At 37.0% G+C, this 19,069-nt stretch overlaps 1 protein-coding gene across 1 annotated transcript in view; it reads left to right on the top strand.

Moving 5' to 3' along the window:
• Positions 1-19,069, top strand: part of FAM83B (family with sequence similarity 83 member B) — a 46,612-nt gene that overhangs the window by 21,665 nt on the left and 5,878 nt on the right. The window contains exon 2 of the mRNA XM_040059882.1: positions 11,566-11,730. Within this exon, the coding sequence (XP_039915816.1) occupies positions 11,566-11,730 (165 nt within the window). The remainder of the gene's footprint in view (positions 1-11,565; positions 11,731-19,069) is intronic.

Raw genomic sequence — 19,069 nt, 5'->3', positions numbered from 1 at the left:
ACATGTCAAAGCTGAATATAAAAGCTATATTTCGAAAAAGAATGAAATAAGCAATATTTGAAAAGGTGTTTTCCCATTTACCCTTCCCTAAATATGTGATTAGCCTTCATTTCTTCATTCATTGACTCCTGTTGGTTTTCCTTTCAGAAGTCAGGCTGAGCAACCAGCTTGGGTCATCAAGCTGTTTTTTGAATTGTGGCCATAAGCATTATTTCCCTGATACTCAAAAGTTTAATTAAAAATGACCAACAGAAAAATTATTTTGCTGTCTTGAGTGTGAACCATCCAGGTCTGCTAATTGCAGCTGCAACAAATATTACTCTTTTGCAGTACACTGTAATGTTCCTTCTTAACCTCCTTAACATAAAGACGATGAAATTAGGCCACTACTTTCCAAAGACTAACAGGAGCCTCTGTTGAAGCTTCCTTTCTTCACTTTGGTATTACCTTCCCTAGGCCATGAACTAGAGGAGGTGTTTAACTAGAATGGGTTCTAGTCTCAGTTGGGGTTCTATGGACATACAACAATGTCTTCTGCAAGGATTCCCAATTTTTATTCCTCTTTTTATTCTGCATTTATCTCTGAAACACTTTATCTACTAGTGTTCCTTATGCAGTCTACCTTTTGGAAGAAAGTTTTGAATGTCTATAGAGGACTAACCTTCAACAATTAATGATGTAGTTAGGACTTGTTTCTCAGTATTAAGGTCATTTAAATCAGTTATATAATCAGGTCATGCTCATTGGTCTGCAGCCTTTCACTGATTTGAAACCTGATTATTTAATTTTTTTTTTTTAATTGGGCACTGCCTATGAAAATATATTTGTTTTCTCTTGGATGCAATGTCTTCCATGTTAAAAAATATTAGTCTTTGCATGAATTTGTGTTTACTTGATGCAAGGTCACCCTGGTATAAGACTCATGGTCTTAACAGTACGTCTCACAAGGCTTACAAGTCTTCCACGACTGTATGCTTTTAATTTTCCACTTGCTAAAAATGTTGATAGGCTATCCATGTGGACTGTGCTTAATGTACTGCATGTAGGCATTCCAGAGTCTTACCTTTCCAAATCATAAGCCACCCTGAAACACGTCAGGTTTGTCAGCTGACTTGGATACACCAAAATTTTCATGTGCATAGAAATGCAAAAATAAGTGTTTCCCGCTTTTGAGACACTTATTTTCATCTAATTCCATTCTTTTCCAGCATCTATGGAGTCAGTCAGCACTTTTTCCATCCCTGTGTTATATACCTGCCTTTCTTTTTGGATTCTCTTCTGTGCAAGTTGTACCTGTTGTACCTACTTATTCTTGTAAGCAAGAGCAAGGTATTTCAGGAAGTATTGTACAGTTGAACTATGTAGTTACATTTTTCTGGTTTTTTTTTTTTTTTTTTGACTGATATATATACACACTAGCAGAAGCCTTGAAACCCATGCGGGATATTTTAAATATGTAGCTTATTTATAAAATACAAATATTAGATGTTCAGCTCTTCCCATTTCATTTAGTTTCAGAAATGAGTTTACTATTAAGGTCTAAAAGATGACAAACAGTACACAGCTCTTACATAAGCAAACTTAAAAGCAAAATTGTCCTTCCTGGTCTGGAAAAGTTTGTCTGAATCATCTCTTCTTCCTGCAAATCTGCCTTTGAAGAAGAGAATCTTTCGTTGTTTCCAAGTGACTAATTAACAAATTCCAAAAAAGTCCTATCCTTTAAGAAATGCCTTTGTTCTAGATTAAAGTTCACAGCCTGTAAATGTTCATTCATATTATGGGGTTTTATACATTGTCTAGTATTTTTCAATATATAAGCTCTCAGGAAGAGGGGTTTAGTGCTGAAAACATATACAGGACTCTTGAGGAAACCAAGTGAATCAGTGGGAAGGCAGACTGACTCAGAACATCAGTCCATCCCCAATATAAGAAACCCTACCAAAATGTACTGTTAAAAGTGGCAAACCCCTAAAATATTCTCTAGAATTTTTATCTGGATTAGCTGAAATCTCATATATTTACTTTGACTCTTTGATAAGCAGTCAATTATTATAATATTTCTTGAAAGAAATCACAGGAAGAGCTCTTAGAAGTATTAATGTCCAGTCTAGTCTACTAGAGGACACTAGTGTCATGAGGAGCATTTTTAAGTAGGAGTAATTTGAAAGGGCAATTTTAGTACATTTTAAAAAATGTTTTTGTCCCTTTGCTTTCCTCGTATCTCCCCTGCATTTGAGGCATCCCTCTTTCCCTTATTCTCAGGTGTGAGATAATAATTTCATGTATTGAAAGAGTTTTTAACCTTGCAGTGGTCAACTCATACTACTGGGACTTTTAAATAAAATAATTGAGGCTTATCACCCTGTTGTGCATTATTTGTTTTTGTGCAGTCACTAAATGCTGCATACATCAATAAGTAAGTGCTTCTACTTATAAACAAATTTAAAATAAAAAGTATAACATTATAATATTAATTCAAGTAGCCTAAACATTCACTAAATATTACGAGAACCCATGAGAACCCACGTATTGAAGCTGTTAATACTCTTTTAAATAATAATAATAAAAAAATCTGAAGCAGCAAGTCTTTGAAATTCATCACAGAGAATGCCAGAGGCTAGAAAAGTACCTTTCATTTTTGTCATGAATTTCCATTGTGGTATAGCAGAGTCATACGCTGTCAGAAATGCTGGCATTTCCTTTCTGTTTGCTTTCCTCAGAAAAAGCTTGGCAGCTTCTCAGCATAACAACTGAATATGAACATTCTGAAGAGCTTAATACAAATATTATCATCTTGCTACCCAACCAGCTGCAGCCCACATGGCACTGGGAATACAGCAGCAATATCAATGGCAAGAGAAGAAAGGGCAGAGTAAGGTCCCTAATGGGTTCCCTCCATCTTGCCAAGGATTTTCTGTGCTGCCTTACGTCCTTTTCGGTAGGACCTCTGCCTGCTTCTGTTCTCAGTGACAGAACACAACTTGCTTGCTAAATACCAAAAGCATTTTAGTTGTCGATGGGAGCATTGCAAGCAGGAAGAAAAGTGTTAAAACCGAGCATTGTGAACACTTGTTGTTTTAATCATGCATGACATACTTCGGCAGATTTAGGTAAATATTTTCTTGTCTATGGTGTGCTAGAACTGATCAGCAGCTGTTTCTTTGCCGATCCTTCATTCCAAGGATTAGGTTTATAAATGCTCTTTGGAAAGTCCCCATGAAGAATCTCTGGAATATTCCGTTCCATCTTCTCGTTGCCATGACTTGCTGACACTCAATTCTGCACGTGTGGAAGTAAAGCTTCAGAGGAATTACTGCCTCTACTGCTGGCTAGAGTGAGGTGGTGTCTCCTGTAGTTTGGTCAGCTCACATTTTACTAATCCTTCAGCCAGAATAACAACTACCAAACCCATAGATAAAGATCACATTTCTAGAATTAATGTAGCTCTCTCGCCCATAAGTTTTGCAAGATAAAATTTCCAGCTGTGTGAATTTCAAGAGGTAACAGAGATAGCTTCACTTTAAGGTGGTGTATGTGGTGGCTAGCTTGACCTGCAATAGCTTTCTCAAAGGTAATGCAGAAGGCTTCTATACATTCACTTTTTAGAGAAAATAGTCTTACTTACATTTCAGATAAATTTTGTTTTGGTTTTAGTTATGCCTGTTGAAGAGCTACTGCTGGTCTTCAGATCTGCTTTTTCTAGACATATTAAGCTATATGAAAGTTGCCAAATTGAGCAAAAGGCAGAATTCTCCTGTAGTTTTAAGAAGATTGTTCATTATAAAAAATGGATCTTCCCAGTGTTTTTCAAAGTAAAATTGCATCCTTCCTCAGAGTTCCGGGTTTACTATCATATTATTCTTTGCTGACAGAATCAGAACACTTTCCCCTGTTATTGATAGGTAGAAAGTTCCCCTACTGCACATCTTTTGTGTGTATTTCTTGGACAGAACAGATAGGTCTTTACCATGTGGACTAGACAGATAAATACAGTTAAAAGTATTTGTATAGTTGCCTTACGTGGTTATCTGCCTTCATAATTTTCTAATAGCTTGCATTTGCTTTTCTTGTTGTATTGCAGGAGATAGCTAAAAGTTTAGTTTATGTTTTCTGGACAGTGAACTTACTGATATGATTTTTCATTGGTGTTGAACTTTTCTGATGTCCTGTTGCAGAGAGAAGCTGTTAAGGTTATTGAAGACTGGTAATGTACATGTTGGAATTTAATTCTTATTCCATATAAACTTAGCTTTTCCTTTAAAATTCTTAGGTGTTCTGGGTGCTATGTGACATGACTAAAAGAGGTTTGGTGATCAGAACAGAAGGTGTACTTGGTTCTTAGAACCTGTGTTTTGCTATCCTCAGAATAAATGGTAGAAATATTTTGGAGCAGGAGGAGGAAAAGAGGATAGTGAGGGTTAGGAGGGCTGATTCTGACGTGGTGTAGCTGTCTGTAATATTGAAGTGCCAGACTTCACCTGGTAGTTAATTAAATTGCGTTTAAAAAATGCAATAATGGAAAAACATTTCCAAGTACACTGCATAGTTATTGTCTATCGCTCTGTGTCTCTAGAGCCAAATTAAATATATTAAATAAGATCTCAGGGGGTCAATTATGATGATAATACAAGTAGTGACTGTGCAACAAGTAGTGACATTAATTTCATGAATGTTGCATAGGTATAATCATCTCAGTATTTGTTCCATTATATTGCCATAGAAATCGTAGGAGAATGGGTAATACTCAAATGGTTGATTACTATTTATATTATTGTATTAGGCTGTATTTACAGAACAAGGCTCTCCTCATTATATTACACTTTGGCACTTTATTGCAAAACTTCTCATCTGTTACTGTGTTGTGAGACCTCAGCAATTCATCCAGCACAAATGGTTTCAGAGTACACATTGCAATGAAAGGATGTGTTGTGCAAAACATTTCAGGACTGTCTTCAATTTTGGAAATTAATACCAAATTAATGAACCTCTGTCTTAGAAGCACTCTGCTGTGAGCAACAGTGCCAGAAAGTAAGGATAACAGATGATTTATTAGGGAGCTCTTAATACGAATTGCAGAAAACATAAACTGGATCAAAACCCTCAGCCATAAAAACCAACATAATATAATTGAAAAAAAAATTTACAATAATTTGTGGGACATATATAGCTTCCTAGAGAGAAGGTTGTCTGCATTGATCACCAGATTTGTCTCTTATGATGCCAGAAAATCACTGGTCAATTTGCTGCCTGCCTCCTGTTCCTAACAGCATGTTACACAGCACTGTATCCTGCTGCACTGTTGTAATTGTCTGCTCTCTGAGAAAGGCCAGACTCAGATAGCATTGAGCCTGTGCCATGAGGAGATCCTGCCCAAAACAGAGATCTGCAAAAAGAGGACTAGAGTAACAGAGAAAAGGTCAATGAAAATAGAATTAATAATCCTGTCAGAGACGTGGTTCTTTGTTCTTGGGGTGAGAAAGGGTGGTGACATTCAAAAGCACCACACAGCAATATGGATTTTTGTCATATAATGCCCAAAGTAAGCCGCGTGTAGGTTACAAGAAATCAATACTTTCGCAGTGTAGGGTAGGTCTTCAGCATTATTCCTTACTAGGTTATTGGTATTGGTAGCTGTCTCTAGTAAAGCCTGCCGTGAGGAAGCAGTTTTAGTAGAGGACTCCTGTATTTTTACTGTGTACAGCAAAGGAGTAGTTGTTAAGTTATACACACTTCTATATAACCTAGAGAATCACAATTCATATTTGTGAAAGAAGTGGTAATGCTGAGATAATGAAACTGTCAAGGGAACAAGATAGACTTACTGAGCACTAGCAGTAAAGGCCTTTAGTTACATTTATGCTTGAATTTCAGGTTGATTTTGATGTCCTAAAACTCAGTGAAGATGAAAATCCACTTATTTTTTCTTACCAAAAATGGAAGAGTAAAGCAGAAAAACTCCTTTATTTCTCATCATTCTCTTTTTATAGTCTGTTTTCTTTAGGCCTCACAGCAAAGTTTATAATTACTCCCAAACATGACAAATTTTGCTTTCAGTTTGACAGTGATGGGAGTGAAGATCTCTGAATCATTGGGTTGCAGCCTTTGGTCAGCTGGAAGTCTCCTGCCCAGCATTCTGCTTAAAGCATGGCTGGTGGTAGTATCTGAACAGGTTGCCCAGGGCTTTATCCAGCTAGGTCTTGAAAACTTCCAAGGGTGGAAACTGGACCACTCTGTGCATCCTGCTGTACTGCGGGGGTGTCCTTGTGGGAATGTCCCTATATCCAGTCTTTTTTTTGTTTGACCATTGTCTTTTGTCCTGCCGCCACTGCAAAGAATCTGACTTTGTCCCTCGAGAGCTTCCCTGTAAAGTACCAGGGACTGCTGCAAGATTCCCTGAAGCCATCTTCGCCCCAGGCTGAACAACCCAGCTCCTTTATGTAGTCTGCACAAGGGCACGTGCCCTCTTGGTGGCCCTTCCCTGGACACGCTCAGGAGATGTTTAATGATGAGCGTAACTGTTGGGATTGGCAACTTCTTTCTCGGTAAGCCTCTGAATAGAGTGAGTTTTTGAAGCTGAGAACCATTTAAACAAATACAACACACGTGAATGGGTCCAAACTAGCAATAACTTACCCTGTAGCGTAACAGCTGCCACAGAACTGAACATTGGCCTCCATTTACTGTGTCGCATTATCCACTCTGTTGCTGTGTTACTATGTACTTAATCTCCTGTTCAGCAAGGATATGCAGGATATTTTAGCTATAGCAGTTTGTTTTAACCTTCAAAACAAATGTCTGTGTGTCTTTCGTGAACCTTGTCACTGGTACTTTGTGAAAGAGTTGGTAATTTACTGGAATTGAAGATTTTTAAGGACTTTGAAAGAATTAAAAGAACTCTGTATTAAAGTGATGATAGTTTAGAGATACTGAGCTTTAAAATGGTACTTTCCTCACTAATGTGCAAATTAAATAAATCAGCTTACTGAAAAATATAGTTTAGAATATTTGCATTTAAAAAGTGCTGTTCAACAAAATTATTCTTTCCTGTGTGTATTTAAATGTTTTTTAATGCCAGAGTAGAATGTGTTGTTAGCTTTTCGGTTGCAAAGCATAGTCTTAGTGTCAAGACAGTAAGCAGAATAATAGCATATGGCTCTACTGCTGCCTTCAGTTAAGTTGAGCATACTGTCAGATTTATTAAGAGTAATTTTGTTCTTATTGACTTCAGTAGATTTTCTTCTTCTGTAAGGATGTAATTTAACCCAAATTTTAAGCTTAAAAAACATTCATCACTTTAAAAAAAAAAAAAAAAGGGTAGATAAGATAAAAAACTTGTAGTGACAATCAAAGATTATTTAAATTTAATTTTGGGAGAGGAAAACTAGCATAAAAAACTGTTTTCTGCACTGTCTTCACTTTTAGTTGATCATTGAAATGCGCTCTTCTATCTGATACTTACCCAGGTGGTGGTAGTTCCCTCTTGCTGCGCATAATTTCAGTGTTATGTGATACTATGCTCAGCAGGTGTCTGCTCTACCAACTATTTTTTCCTCCCTGAAAGTGTAACATGCTTAGCTGTTCCCAAATGAAGGTCATTTTTGATCAGGATGATAATCAGTTTGACAAGGTTTGGAAAGTTCTCCCAGAATTCTGGTGCTTTCATCAGAAAACTGCTGTACCCATCCAGCTTTCCTGGAATGGTTGGAAGGCCCTTGTATTTGCTTCAAAAGCATGAGTGGTTCCTTTTTAAAAGATCTTTGCATTGTGGAGAACAGATATCCTTGGGGGGGGGGGTGGGGGGGGGGAAGGCAGTTTGTAAGTTTGTAAGGAAGTCTCCTGTATGACAGGAGAGCTTTCTGCCTTGAGGAGGTTTTCTTGACTTAGGATAGTATTCTTATGCCCAAAAGAAACAGAAGTTATGGAATAGGCAATTTTCTGATCTATTTCTGCAGTTTGAGTTATTACAGTTTTTCTTCCTTGCTGGAATTCACTGTATTTTTTTAAGTACCAGAGTGGAAATTAGCTCTTCAATTGCAAAAACAAATGTAAAATCACAGTAGTGAAATCTTTTCTTCAGAAGTTGTGCAGCAAGTAACTAATCCTGCTGCTGTTGTTGCAGCTTTAATTAAAGGTAGCTACACATTTTAGTATACCTCACTGAATGAATTTCCTAATCTTGGTCTCCTTAATTATTCAAAACTTGGGACCCTGAATAGCATATTGCTTTGTCTTGAAAAATAATCCCTTCTGCTACAAAAGTAGGCAAACTGGGGAAATGTACCTAGACCCCTATTAAAAGGATAAAAAAAAAATTAATACATTTAAAGGCCAGACTATTCTGTGACCTTTATGGAATCCACTCTTTCTGAATCAAAACCTATAATTTATGGTCAAACATCTGTTTTGATTTATGGAAATCAGTATGCAGAAATCACCTTATCACTCTTAATGACTTTTTACATATTCTGTGTATCATATGTGTGTCATATGTATTGTTCAAATTTGGCAGTCTTCTCCAGCAGCCGAGCCTAATTATGTTCGTGTTTAATAGATTTACTCTTAGCGTTGCTAAGAGTAAGTGTTCCTAATGAGGACGTTCAACAAGAGTCACCTCTGGTTTGTAGGAAATGCACAAATGGATGCCCATTTGGTTGTCAGATCATCACTGTGGCTTTGCATCTATGTACTCAAATTCTGGTAAGGACTTTTCAGACAGCACAAGCTTCAGGTTTCAAAATATAATCCCTATTCCAACTCTGGAAGTGAAACCTACATTTTCTTGCAAGACTACTTGATGTTTTGCAGAATTACTCCAGATTTAATAAACTAAATGGTTTAAGAACAATTCTACTAGTTAAGACAAAGAGGGTCCCCTGCTCATTCCCAAGTGAAATATCTACACTATAGTGCACATGCATGCTTCTTATGTCATCAGCTTACTAGCCTGCTTGCTTATGTGTTTATTTCTTTACCTTCCTCTTCATAAAGATAGATATGGCCATTCTAGTCAGTGTTGGTTTTTAGTTTTTGTGATGCATTCTTGCGGGGTTTTTTCTGCATCTTTCCAGTTTAGTGGCCTTTGCAACCACAGAATGCTGCAAACGTGAATATCTTTCGTATCTGACATAGAAAAGTGTTAGAATGATTTTTGAGAGGTGTGCTGCTTTTTTAAATATTTCATGTACTCATATCCTGTACTCATACACTAATGAATCTATTCAGGATTTTTCTCTTACATTTAAATTGAACCTAGAATGCAATGAGCACCTATTTCTTGAAGATCTGAAGAAAAGGAAAGCCTAGGAAGATATTAGGGAGTTCAGAGGAAGGGGGACACAGGTAATGAAACAGACTATTTGAGAACAGATTATTTTTTGGTCTTTTTACCTCCTATACTTGATCTACCTTGGCAGTTTTGTTCTCAGATGCAAGTGAAACAACACAGATTGCTAAATAGGGTTGCCTCGTTCAATTAACACTGTATATCTCAGAAACAAGACCAAGCAGAAGGTGCAGTCTGAAAGTGATGAGATCCAAGATAAACATTCGTGTTTTCAGAAATATAAAGAAATATATTCTGTACTGAAGAAAAACACATTTAGGTTTTACTTTCAAAAAATCAATAAAGAAAATATGCACTGGCTTGTTACCTAAGATTTTTGAAAGAATGGAATTCTTTGATACTGTTCCGTTCCTATCTGACTGTTGGATTTGTAAAGACTGTTTATTGCCAGGTGACATGTAATGAAGAGGCAAAGTTTGTTCCTTTTCTCTTATCCAAGAGTTGTATTTTTACCTTTTCTAATTGTTTTCATTGTTATTTTACTTTTATTTTATGTAAGTCATCTCTCATTTATATTTCTAGTGGTTTAAATACGTTTGGCATAAATGAAACTTTTAGTTCTAAGCAGGTGGGATTCAAAAAAGGTAATTCTTACAACTGACTGGAGACATCTTTTACCTGGTTGTGTGCAACAGCATTTACCTGAGTGAGGTAAATATTTCAGTTCCAGAATAAGATGAGTACTTGCAACTTAACAATTACACCTGTAAAGTTGATGTACGGGTAGTTTAAAGATTAGTGAAAATGGTAAAACCTGCTCTGATATCTATGAAAGGTTTTATTTGGTTTGAATTTGCACCCGACACATCTCACTGGAACTTTTCATGAAAGCTCTAGTGGATAAAAACACTACCTTTAGAAGTTACACAGACACTGGTTCTTCCTCTTATTTCCTTTCACGTTTCAACAGTAGTTCTTCCCAAATTACTAGTGATATGTCAACAGTACAACATATCTATATCTGTATCTTTATCTATATATTTTTATATATATATCCAAAATACCAGTAGAGGGACATTGCTTTTCCAAATCAGACATACTTACTTTATCCCTGTGGATTGAAGGGTGTTAATAGCTGGTGTTCAACATGCTGATCTTCTTGAGCCAAGCTCTCATGAGCTGCGGAGGTTTTGTCCCAGTAAGAGTGCCTCCAGCTCTTCAGTGTCTGCTTATTAGCTACGTAAGCTCTTGAGCCATTAGCTTTAGAGAAAATGATGAAAGATTGTGTATGAAAATGTTATCTTTTTTTTTTTTTTTTAATGCATACCGCAATTTTATTTTGAAGGTTTTTCCACAGCATTCATATTGCTGTTTTTCCCTCCCTTTCTCTTTTACTGGGTTTCCTCTTCCTCATAAAACCAGTCACTACACACATCTGTGTCATGGTTTAACCCTGGCCAGCAACAAAGTTCCACACACCCACTTGCTCATTCACCCCCTTAGTGGGATGCAGGAGAGAATTGGAAAGAAGTAAACACTTTTGTGTTGAGATAAAGAACAGTTTAATAATTGAAGCAAGGTAAAATATAATAATAATATAAGGATAATACTATTGGTAGTTACAACAATAATGGTAAGTAAAAGGTGAGAGAGGGAGACAGAGAGGAATAAAACTCAAGGAAACAAGTGATGCACAATACAGTTGCTCACTACTCATGGACTGATGCCCAGCCCATCCCTGAGCAGCAATTGGTCCCTCCCAGTCAAGTCCCCTCAGTTTATACACTGCCCATGACATCCTGCAGTATGGAATATCTCTTTGTCCTCTTTGGGTCAGCTGTTCTAATTGTGCTTCCTCTTGGTTTCTTATGCACTTAAGCTCACTGGCAGAGCATGGAACACTGACAAGTCCTTCACTTGGGGTAACCACTACTTATCAACAACCACATCAGTTTGTTATTAACATTATTTTTATACTGAATCCCAGCCACAGCATGGTACCATCTATCAGGAATAAAATCAGCTTGATTTCAGACAAAACCAGGACAACCCACAACAGAATCTTTTGCTGGACTTTGGTACATGTGACAAATGTCACACAGGTGATCACTTGATTTCTCAAAAAGAAGATCCAGTGGTCTTGAAATCCTTCAGGTTAAGTGGAACAACATACAAAATAAAACATTTTAGTGTTTAAAAAATATTAGTGTATTAGCTCAGTGAAGAATTCTGCATATGAGTTTATACAATACAGTAATTTGTGTCTTTCCTGTTTGATTCAGGTCATTGCCATTGTTATGGATATGTTTACAGATGTGGATATTTTCAGAGAAATTGTGGAGGCATCTGCTAGAGGGATTGCAGTTTATATCCTGCTTGATGAATCGAACTTCAGTCACTTTCTGAAGATGACAGAGAAACAAGGCTGTCAAGTTCAGAGGCTCAGGGTAAGGCATCCTGTCTTCCTTTGCATGAACATTCACTACTTACTCCTCCACAGTCCACTGAAAAGTGACTATTATGGCAAAAAGTGGTTATTGGATAGTGATTTTTCAAATTAACAATGAGGTGTAAATAGGTACAGTCTCAGCAGAAGTTACTCTACAGATGTATTCTTTTAAAGCATCTTTTTCAAGTGTCAAAACAAGAGAATTTCATAGAATGTCATAATTTTAATTATAATTTATAAAATAATTTTCATTTTATTGTGTATTTAGGAATACTGCATGTTTGAAAAACTAAGCTTTTTTTTCCTTTCTCTTGTAGTTGCCTGCAAATAAAGTCATAAAACTTAGATAAATTAATAAGTCGTGTACTTAATTTTATGATTTCTTCTTTAAGGTTATGCATTAAACACTTTAGGAGGCCTGAGATTCTATTTCATTAGTGTTTTCCTGAAAATCCATATTTTCATGTCTGTGCTTCACCCTATTGCTTTTACACATTAAATATGTAATTTTATCCTGTAGGAGAGATAACAAGATGGCACTTATATTTTCACGAGATGTCCTGCACTGCCCAAATGTTTATCAGGGATTAGAATATATAAACCATGAGCTGCACTGAACTAAGTGTTTCATAAATACTTCTAGATTTACTCTACTGTTAACAGTAGTTCCAAGGATGTTCTCAGAGTCTCCTTGCAAAGGTCGTAGCACTGCCTTAGCTCATAGTTCCATTTGAAACTCCTTGCTTCTGTAACAAGCTAAGCTATGTTCATGCCAGTCAAAAATATTATGAAAGCTCTTTAAGCAGCACCTATTTTAAGAATCCAGTCCAGGAATTGGCTAGAAATGTGGCGTATTTGTGAGGATAAAGAGGACATTTTGGTAGATGCTTGCAAGCAAACTCTTTATACCCATTTTTACTCTGTAGTGGTGACTTACATCCTCAGAAGTAGTCCTTCTCTACTTTCCATGCTTGTTTCTTGCTTATGAGTGTGGGATTGCTTTCTGATGTCTTAATGCACAGAGCTGTGGGAGCTTCTGGAAAAAAAACCACCAAAAGCGTGGTGGTTTTTAAACACTGATAGTGAGTGCCTTCATGAAGTCAGTATTTGGCAATACTTCCATACTCTGGAACTTTAGATACCACCATCTGCTGATTACTTGGGTTAATTATGCCATAGAGGTTGCCAAAAATGGCCTGTGTCTGTATATGGAATGAGTTTTGTCCTTCCAAAATAAAAAAATATAGGACTGTGCCTTTCAAGTGATGTCTCAAATTAATTTTCAAATTAATTCCATGCAGTGTGTATCCACAGCTGTTTTAAAAGCTTACCTTCTTTGGATTCAAGGTTGTCTTTTTAAGGCAGTTTTATAGACTTTTAGGTATTTATACTATGATTGAAAGAATTAATATACATAGATTAGAGTGGGTTTTGTATGGATTAGTGTAGATTGGAGAGGTTTGTATGTAGACTCTTCAGTGTCATGGTGTTTTATACATTTCTGGTTTTTGCTGCGAGAAGTAAAATATATCTTTACTCTGCAAGGTTAACTTAGAATATGTTGAGTTTTATCTGAAAATAAAAATTATGTGCCAAAGAGCTAAGCAGCAATCCTGTTGTGTGCCGAGTTTCCAGTCTAGCTTGTAATAAAGCTGTTCAACTTTATGGTCCTCTCATCCATGGGCTACTCCCAGTGACTGTTGCTCTGAGAACAGCAGTTTACTACTCCATTAAGTCCTGTGCCTTTTTAGAGGATAAGAGGGAAATGCGGGTGATTATGAAAGAACAGCCAGTATTTTGAAGCTGTTTTCTCCCTTTCCCTTTTTCACATCGCTCAAGGTTCAGAAAAAAGATAAACATCTTCAACTTCTTGTGCTCTTGGCTTCTGGTCTTGCACTTCTGTTCAGTGAAAGCAAGAAGAGAATGGAGTTTTATAGATCTGTTTCTTTTCCTGAAGATGTAGCACCAGCAGCATTGGTCTTGTTATTGTCTGGCATGATTTGGTTCAGTCTTGTTGGAGTATGGATGATGCTTCTTAGACCACACACTCATGATGAGTTTTCTGCAGAGCTTTTCAGACTCAAGACCTCTGTCTCTTTTTCTCTCCCTTTGAAGCAGTAAAAAAATCCAAGATGCGGTGATGAACAAAACTGTATTTTTTAATTCAGATTTACAACTAAGTAGTCTTCTGTGTGGAAAAAAAAGAGGATTTTGTTCATCAGTCTTCATTAAATGTCTGTGCAAACAGTTCTTCTCATCTGTAGTCTGACATTCAGGGCACGTTTCCTTCTTTATTGAAACATATAACTGAAAAAATGGATGGACCATATATTCTATCATTATTTTGTGAATTCCGTATAGGAAACTATGAAATCAGAGGGTTGGTTACTAGGATTATTTTTAGTCTTTCCTGCAGCATCTTTTCATGTAGGTTATTTTTTTACTTAATATTCATCTTGACATCACATCCATCAGTGGAGCTCAAATAATTTCTTTTTTGTACTTTCCCATTTCTCTTTTCCAGTTTCATTAGTTTTCTGTTTGTACTAGATTTGTCCTCAGTAATTAATGTGGGGTTTGGTTTGGTTTGGGTTTTTTTTGTTTGTTTTTTTTGTTTTGTTTTGTTTTTCTTCTACCTAAGCTTCTTTGATTAACTTTGTCACTGGTCTGACTTTCTTGGTCAGCAATTCCTTTGCATAGGAAGATTAAGAGTTGCCACAGATTCAAACTTTTTTTTTTCCAGTGGATTTTTGAGAAACTAATATGTAAATTTTTTTACTTTTTTTTTTCTGCTACTGCCAGGTATTTTATTTGATATGAGTTGAGACATGGTGAAGATTCTATGCTCTGGAGAAACCTCTTTTTTACTCTTCTGCTAATAGTGAATCATTTTGCTACAGGAAGATATTGAAAGCAATTTGGCAGGACCTGTTTATTATCTGATAATCCTCTCAGTACTTTTAATGAATTGTGGAAAAGAGAAAATAAAACCATTAATTGATTTTACTTTCCTTCTGTGAAGCCTACTCCCAGATATGCATGTTTAAATGCACAGTAGGAGCTGCTCTTGAGACCTGCTTGCAGCCTGTTTTTTCTCACCAGTGTTACCAAAATCATCAAAAGTTTTCCAGTACTTCCACATCTAAGGTAAATTCGGTTATTGAATAGCCACTCGCAGGATGATGTTGTATCTGTGAGCGAACTTCTGTGATAAAGACCAGACTCCAGTCAAGTCTTGAGGGGTCATTGAGTCATATTTGAAGTCAGAGTAGAAGCGAACTTGAAAACTACTTGGCATTTTTACAGCACATATATGGTCAATAGCTACTTTTTAAACTGACAGTCTGTCACAAGTGGAGTCATCCAGGGATCAATTGTGGGCCCAATGCTGTTTAAGATTCTCATAAGTGATCTGTGATAAGTGACAAAGTTTTCTGGTGATACCAGACGGAGTGAATAAGTGGGCACTTTGGAAGGGAGAGGCACCCTGCAGGAGGACCTGGGTTAGCTGTAAAAGTGGGCTAATAAGGCCCTTACAAAGTCCAGTGAGGATGAGCATAAAGTTTTGCACCTGGGAAAGCATAATCCAGGAATGCAGCACAGTCTGGGATATAACCAGCTGGGGTTCTGCTGATAACAAACTCAGTGTGAGCTGCAGTGTGCTGCTCCTGCAAGGAAAGCGACAGCATGCTGAGCTGCATCAGCAAGGGCGTCACCACCAGAGATAAACAAGTCATTGTCCCACTCTACTCAGCACTTGTCATGCCACACTTGGAGCAGTGTGTTCAGTTTTTTCCTCCCCACTACATAAAAATGATGAAAGTCCAGAGAAGGGCCACAAAGATGATCCAAGAAAGCTGCCATATGAGGAAAGGCAGAGATAATTGAGTTTTTTCAGCTTTGAGAAGAGAAAGGGAGATGTTATCACTGTGTTCTAAAATGGAAAGAGAGGCTACAAAGAAGATGGAGACTCATTTTATACAAGGAGTCACATGGGAAGGACGAAGGATCTTGGGAGCAAGTTACTTCTGTAGAGATTGCAAGAGGAAAGTGTCACAATGAGAACAATCAGCCACTGAAATAATTTACCCAGGGTAGTGAGTGGTGACTTACTCAACACCAGCCACTTTTAAGACTCAAGTGGGCAAGTACTGGGCCATCTTGACCAGACTGTACTTTTGCAAAGAATAGTAGAATCAGATGATCCTTGAGGTCCCTTCCAATCTGGTATTCTATTTCTATCATACTATGACCTATTTTGTCCACTAGAGAAGAGAGGCACGGGATAATAAATAATTTTAGTAATGAGGAACAATATGAGGAATGTGACTATTTTTCCTTTAAAACTGTTAGGCTAAACATTAGGTAGACATCCGTTTTCTTCTTTGTGCATATTCTTGACAGCAAGTACAGGCAAGTAATGGAACCCTGATAAAAGTAGTGCCTACAAATAAAATGTGCTGAAATTAAATGTTTGAGACCAATATACTCACTCTACTTAGCTATCATATTGGAGAGATTTTACTAAGAAAAATAAATGTGTAGTGGTGAATAATACTTCAAAATTTTAAATCATGGTTATGTGGCACTCTCTGGAATGAAAATGTACAGAAAATGTACATAAAAAGAGGTTAGAGCTTGTTTCTTGTTCATCATTGGGTGTCATTTAACTGGATAGCACTGATGGCTATCCTTAAACTGCAGCCACTGAATGTTTTAAATGTTCCTGAGTGTCCTATAAACTCTTGGACAAGAGAGAAGATCCTCTGGCTTCCAAACTCTCCATTCATAAATGAATGATTGCTTTACCCACAGTGATGCTGTGATGAGTGGCACACTGCTCTTAGGAGAGTCCTATAGCCTGAGGATGAAACCAGGCAGGGGGTGAAGCCCAGCATTTCATACCAGATAGGACTTGTAATTCAGCATGTGTATGTTTAGTGCTTCTAATCCCAAGTGGAATGCATTGTTGCTATATATCCTCAAATATGGTTTGGGTGATTTGGAATTTTGGGTGATTATTAAAAGTGTGCATTCCTGGCACCTTAATTAGAGGGTTTGAAGCTGTTGAAGAATGCTGGATGAACTGTGCAGGGAAAGGAAGTGTTATGTGAGAAAGGTGAGCATGGTCTCTGGCACTTGTCATGTTCCCGTCTGGTAATGGATGACCTACCAAGGGAGGAAAAGAGTTCAGAATCAGGAAATAGGGATGAAAAAGCTACAGGAGGAAAAAAAAATGGAGAGAAGCTAAACAAAGGAGAACAGGGCGACTACAGTGACTACATTTTTTTTTAACACACCCCCCCCCCCCCCCCCCCCCCCCCCCCCAGGAATTTGATGTAAAGAATTTTAATCCTCTTTTACATATGCCTACTTAAAGTTATATTTCAACTTATGTGTACCTAAGGCAAAGGGGTTTTTTTGCAAGCCATCAGACTTGGTTGTGCCTCCAGCATTGATCCCCAAATGATATTCTGTCCAATAATGATCACACCTTATCTAAGTAAGATTTAATGTGTTCAACCGGCATGTCTTTAGGCCAACATTGTTTGTTATGGGTACTTGAAAATGTATAAGCTGCTCTCAAGTTACCTTTTTCAAATTATAATGACATAAATATGATTAAATATAACTAAATATAAGTCTGAAATACACACATAATTATGGGGTATATAGAACTGGGTAAAACAGTCATCAAAGTAAATGCAAATTTCATTATTAATTCACAAGATTTTATTAAAATAAGGGGTTACTATTTTAGCTATCTTTAGAAAGGGTAAATTTCAGTATTTTCTTCTTTTTCAGGAATTGCTATTTCCATAGTGTTTGTCTTTCAATTAAAAGCTTTTAATATAATTAGTTAAAGTTTGAATAGCTCCTGGTGACAAAAATTATTTTAATCAGTGGGCTTGTTAAAATTTCAACAAAATCATGTTGGGAAAGAACCAAAATTCACTTTCATCAATAAGAAAACTTCTAATTGGAACACAGAAAACTTAAAGACAGAGCATTAGGTTGGCAAAGCTAATTAGCAGCTAGAGATGCAAATTTATGTTAACCTTGCATTCAGTAATGTAAATGGGGTTGTTATTAATTATTTTGTTTCTGAAAATAGATCCAAGTATCCACCTGTACTTTTGCTTTTAAATTTTTTTGCCTTTTAAAATTTTACAGCACTTCTAGATAATACTTCTTTTATTTATCTAATTAAGAGATAAACTTTATGTTTTATATTTGCCAGACCTATTTTATATTTGCTAGACATATAGCTCACAAACAAAAGTAGTTCTTAAATGCTGTCTTTGTACATTTTAACTGGGTTGAATTTGTGTTCAAAGCTTGACAAAAATGCAAAGCAAAAACACACCTAAAGGTGAAAGAAGTTTAAAGAACTTTGATAGCTTGAGTTAAACCCCAATTGTCCAACTTGGCAGCTTTTAAGTGTAACTCTTGCTTCTGTGGTTTGATTTTTCATTTGACAAAAGTTTCAGGATACCAACACTGAAATATACACTGATTTAGAAAGCATGTGTTATTTGGAAATGTGCTTTCATGTAATGGATATTTTCTCCTAATTTTTTGGATTTCCTGTTTGGAAAGATTAAGTTCAATGAATTGTAGTAGATATTATCCTTAAAACTCCTACAAACTCTGACTACTAGGACTTCATATGTTTTAGGCAAATGTAGAAGTGCTCCCAGAGATAATGAAGGCTTATGTCACTGTATTGCAAACTCAGTCATACTTTACAGCCTGGAATTTTAAATTAATTTCTAAGTTTGAATTCGTAAGTTTGTCTACAGCTTCCTGAGGGTGGGAGTTGAAGAAGGAGATGCTCATCTCTTGCCCCTGGTATCCAGTGACAGAGTGCATGGGAATGGTTCAGCCCACCACAGGAGGTTTAGAGTGGACATCAGGAAGCACTTCTTTACTGAGGGAGTTGTTAACACTGGAACAGACTTCCTAGGGAAGTGGTCGATGTGCCAAGCCTGTCAGTGCTTGAGAGGCATTTGGACCATGCCCTTAATAATTTGCTCTAACTTTTGGTCAGTCCTGAATTTGTCAGGTAATTTGATTAGATGATCATTGTACATCCTTTCCATCTGAAATAATCTTATCCTACCCTACCCTACCTTACCCTACCCTACCCTACCCTATCCTACCCTACCCTACCCTATCCTATCCTGTCCTGTCCTGTCCCGTCCCGTCCCGTCCCGTCCCGTCCCGTCCCGTCCCGTCCCGTCCCATCCCATCCCATCCCATCCCATCCCATCCCATCCCATCCTTTCCTATTTATTTAATCCTCCTGATTTTGCTGGATTTATCATGTACACAGT

Source organism: Hirundo rustica, chromosome 3 (genome assembly GCF_015227805.2).
Source record: "Hirundo rustica isolate bHirRus1 chromosome 3, bHirRus1.pri.v3, whole genome shotgun sequence".
Taxonomy (NCBI): domain Eukaryota; kingdom Metazoa; phylum Chordata; class Aves; order Passeriformes; family Hirundinidae; genus Hirundo; species Hirundo rustica.
This window is presented reverse-complemented; position numbering and strand designations above follow the sequence as displayed.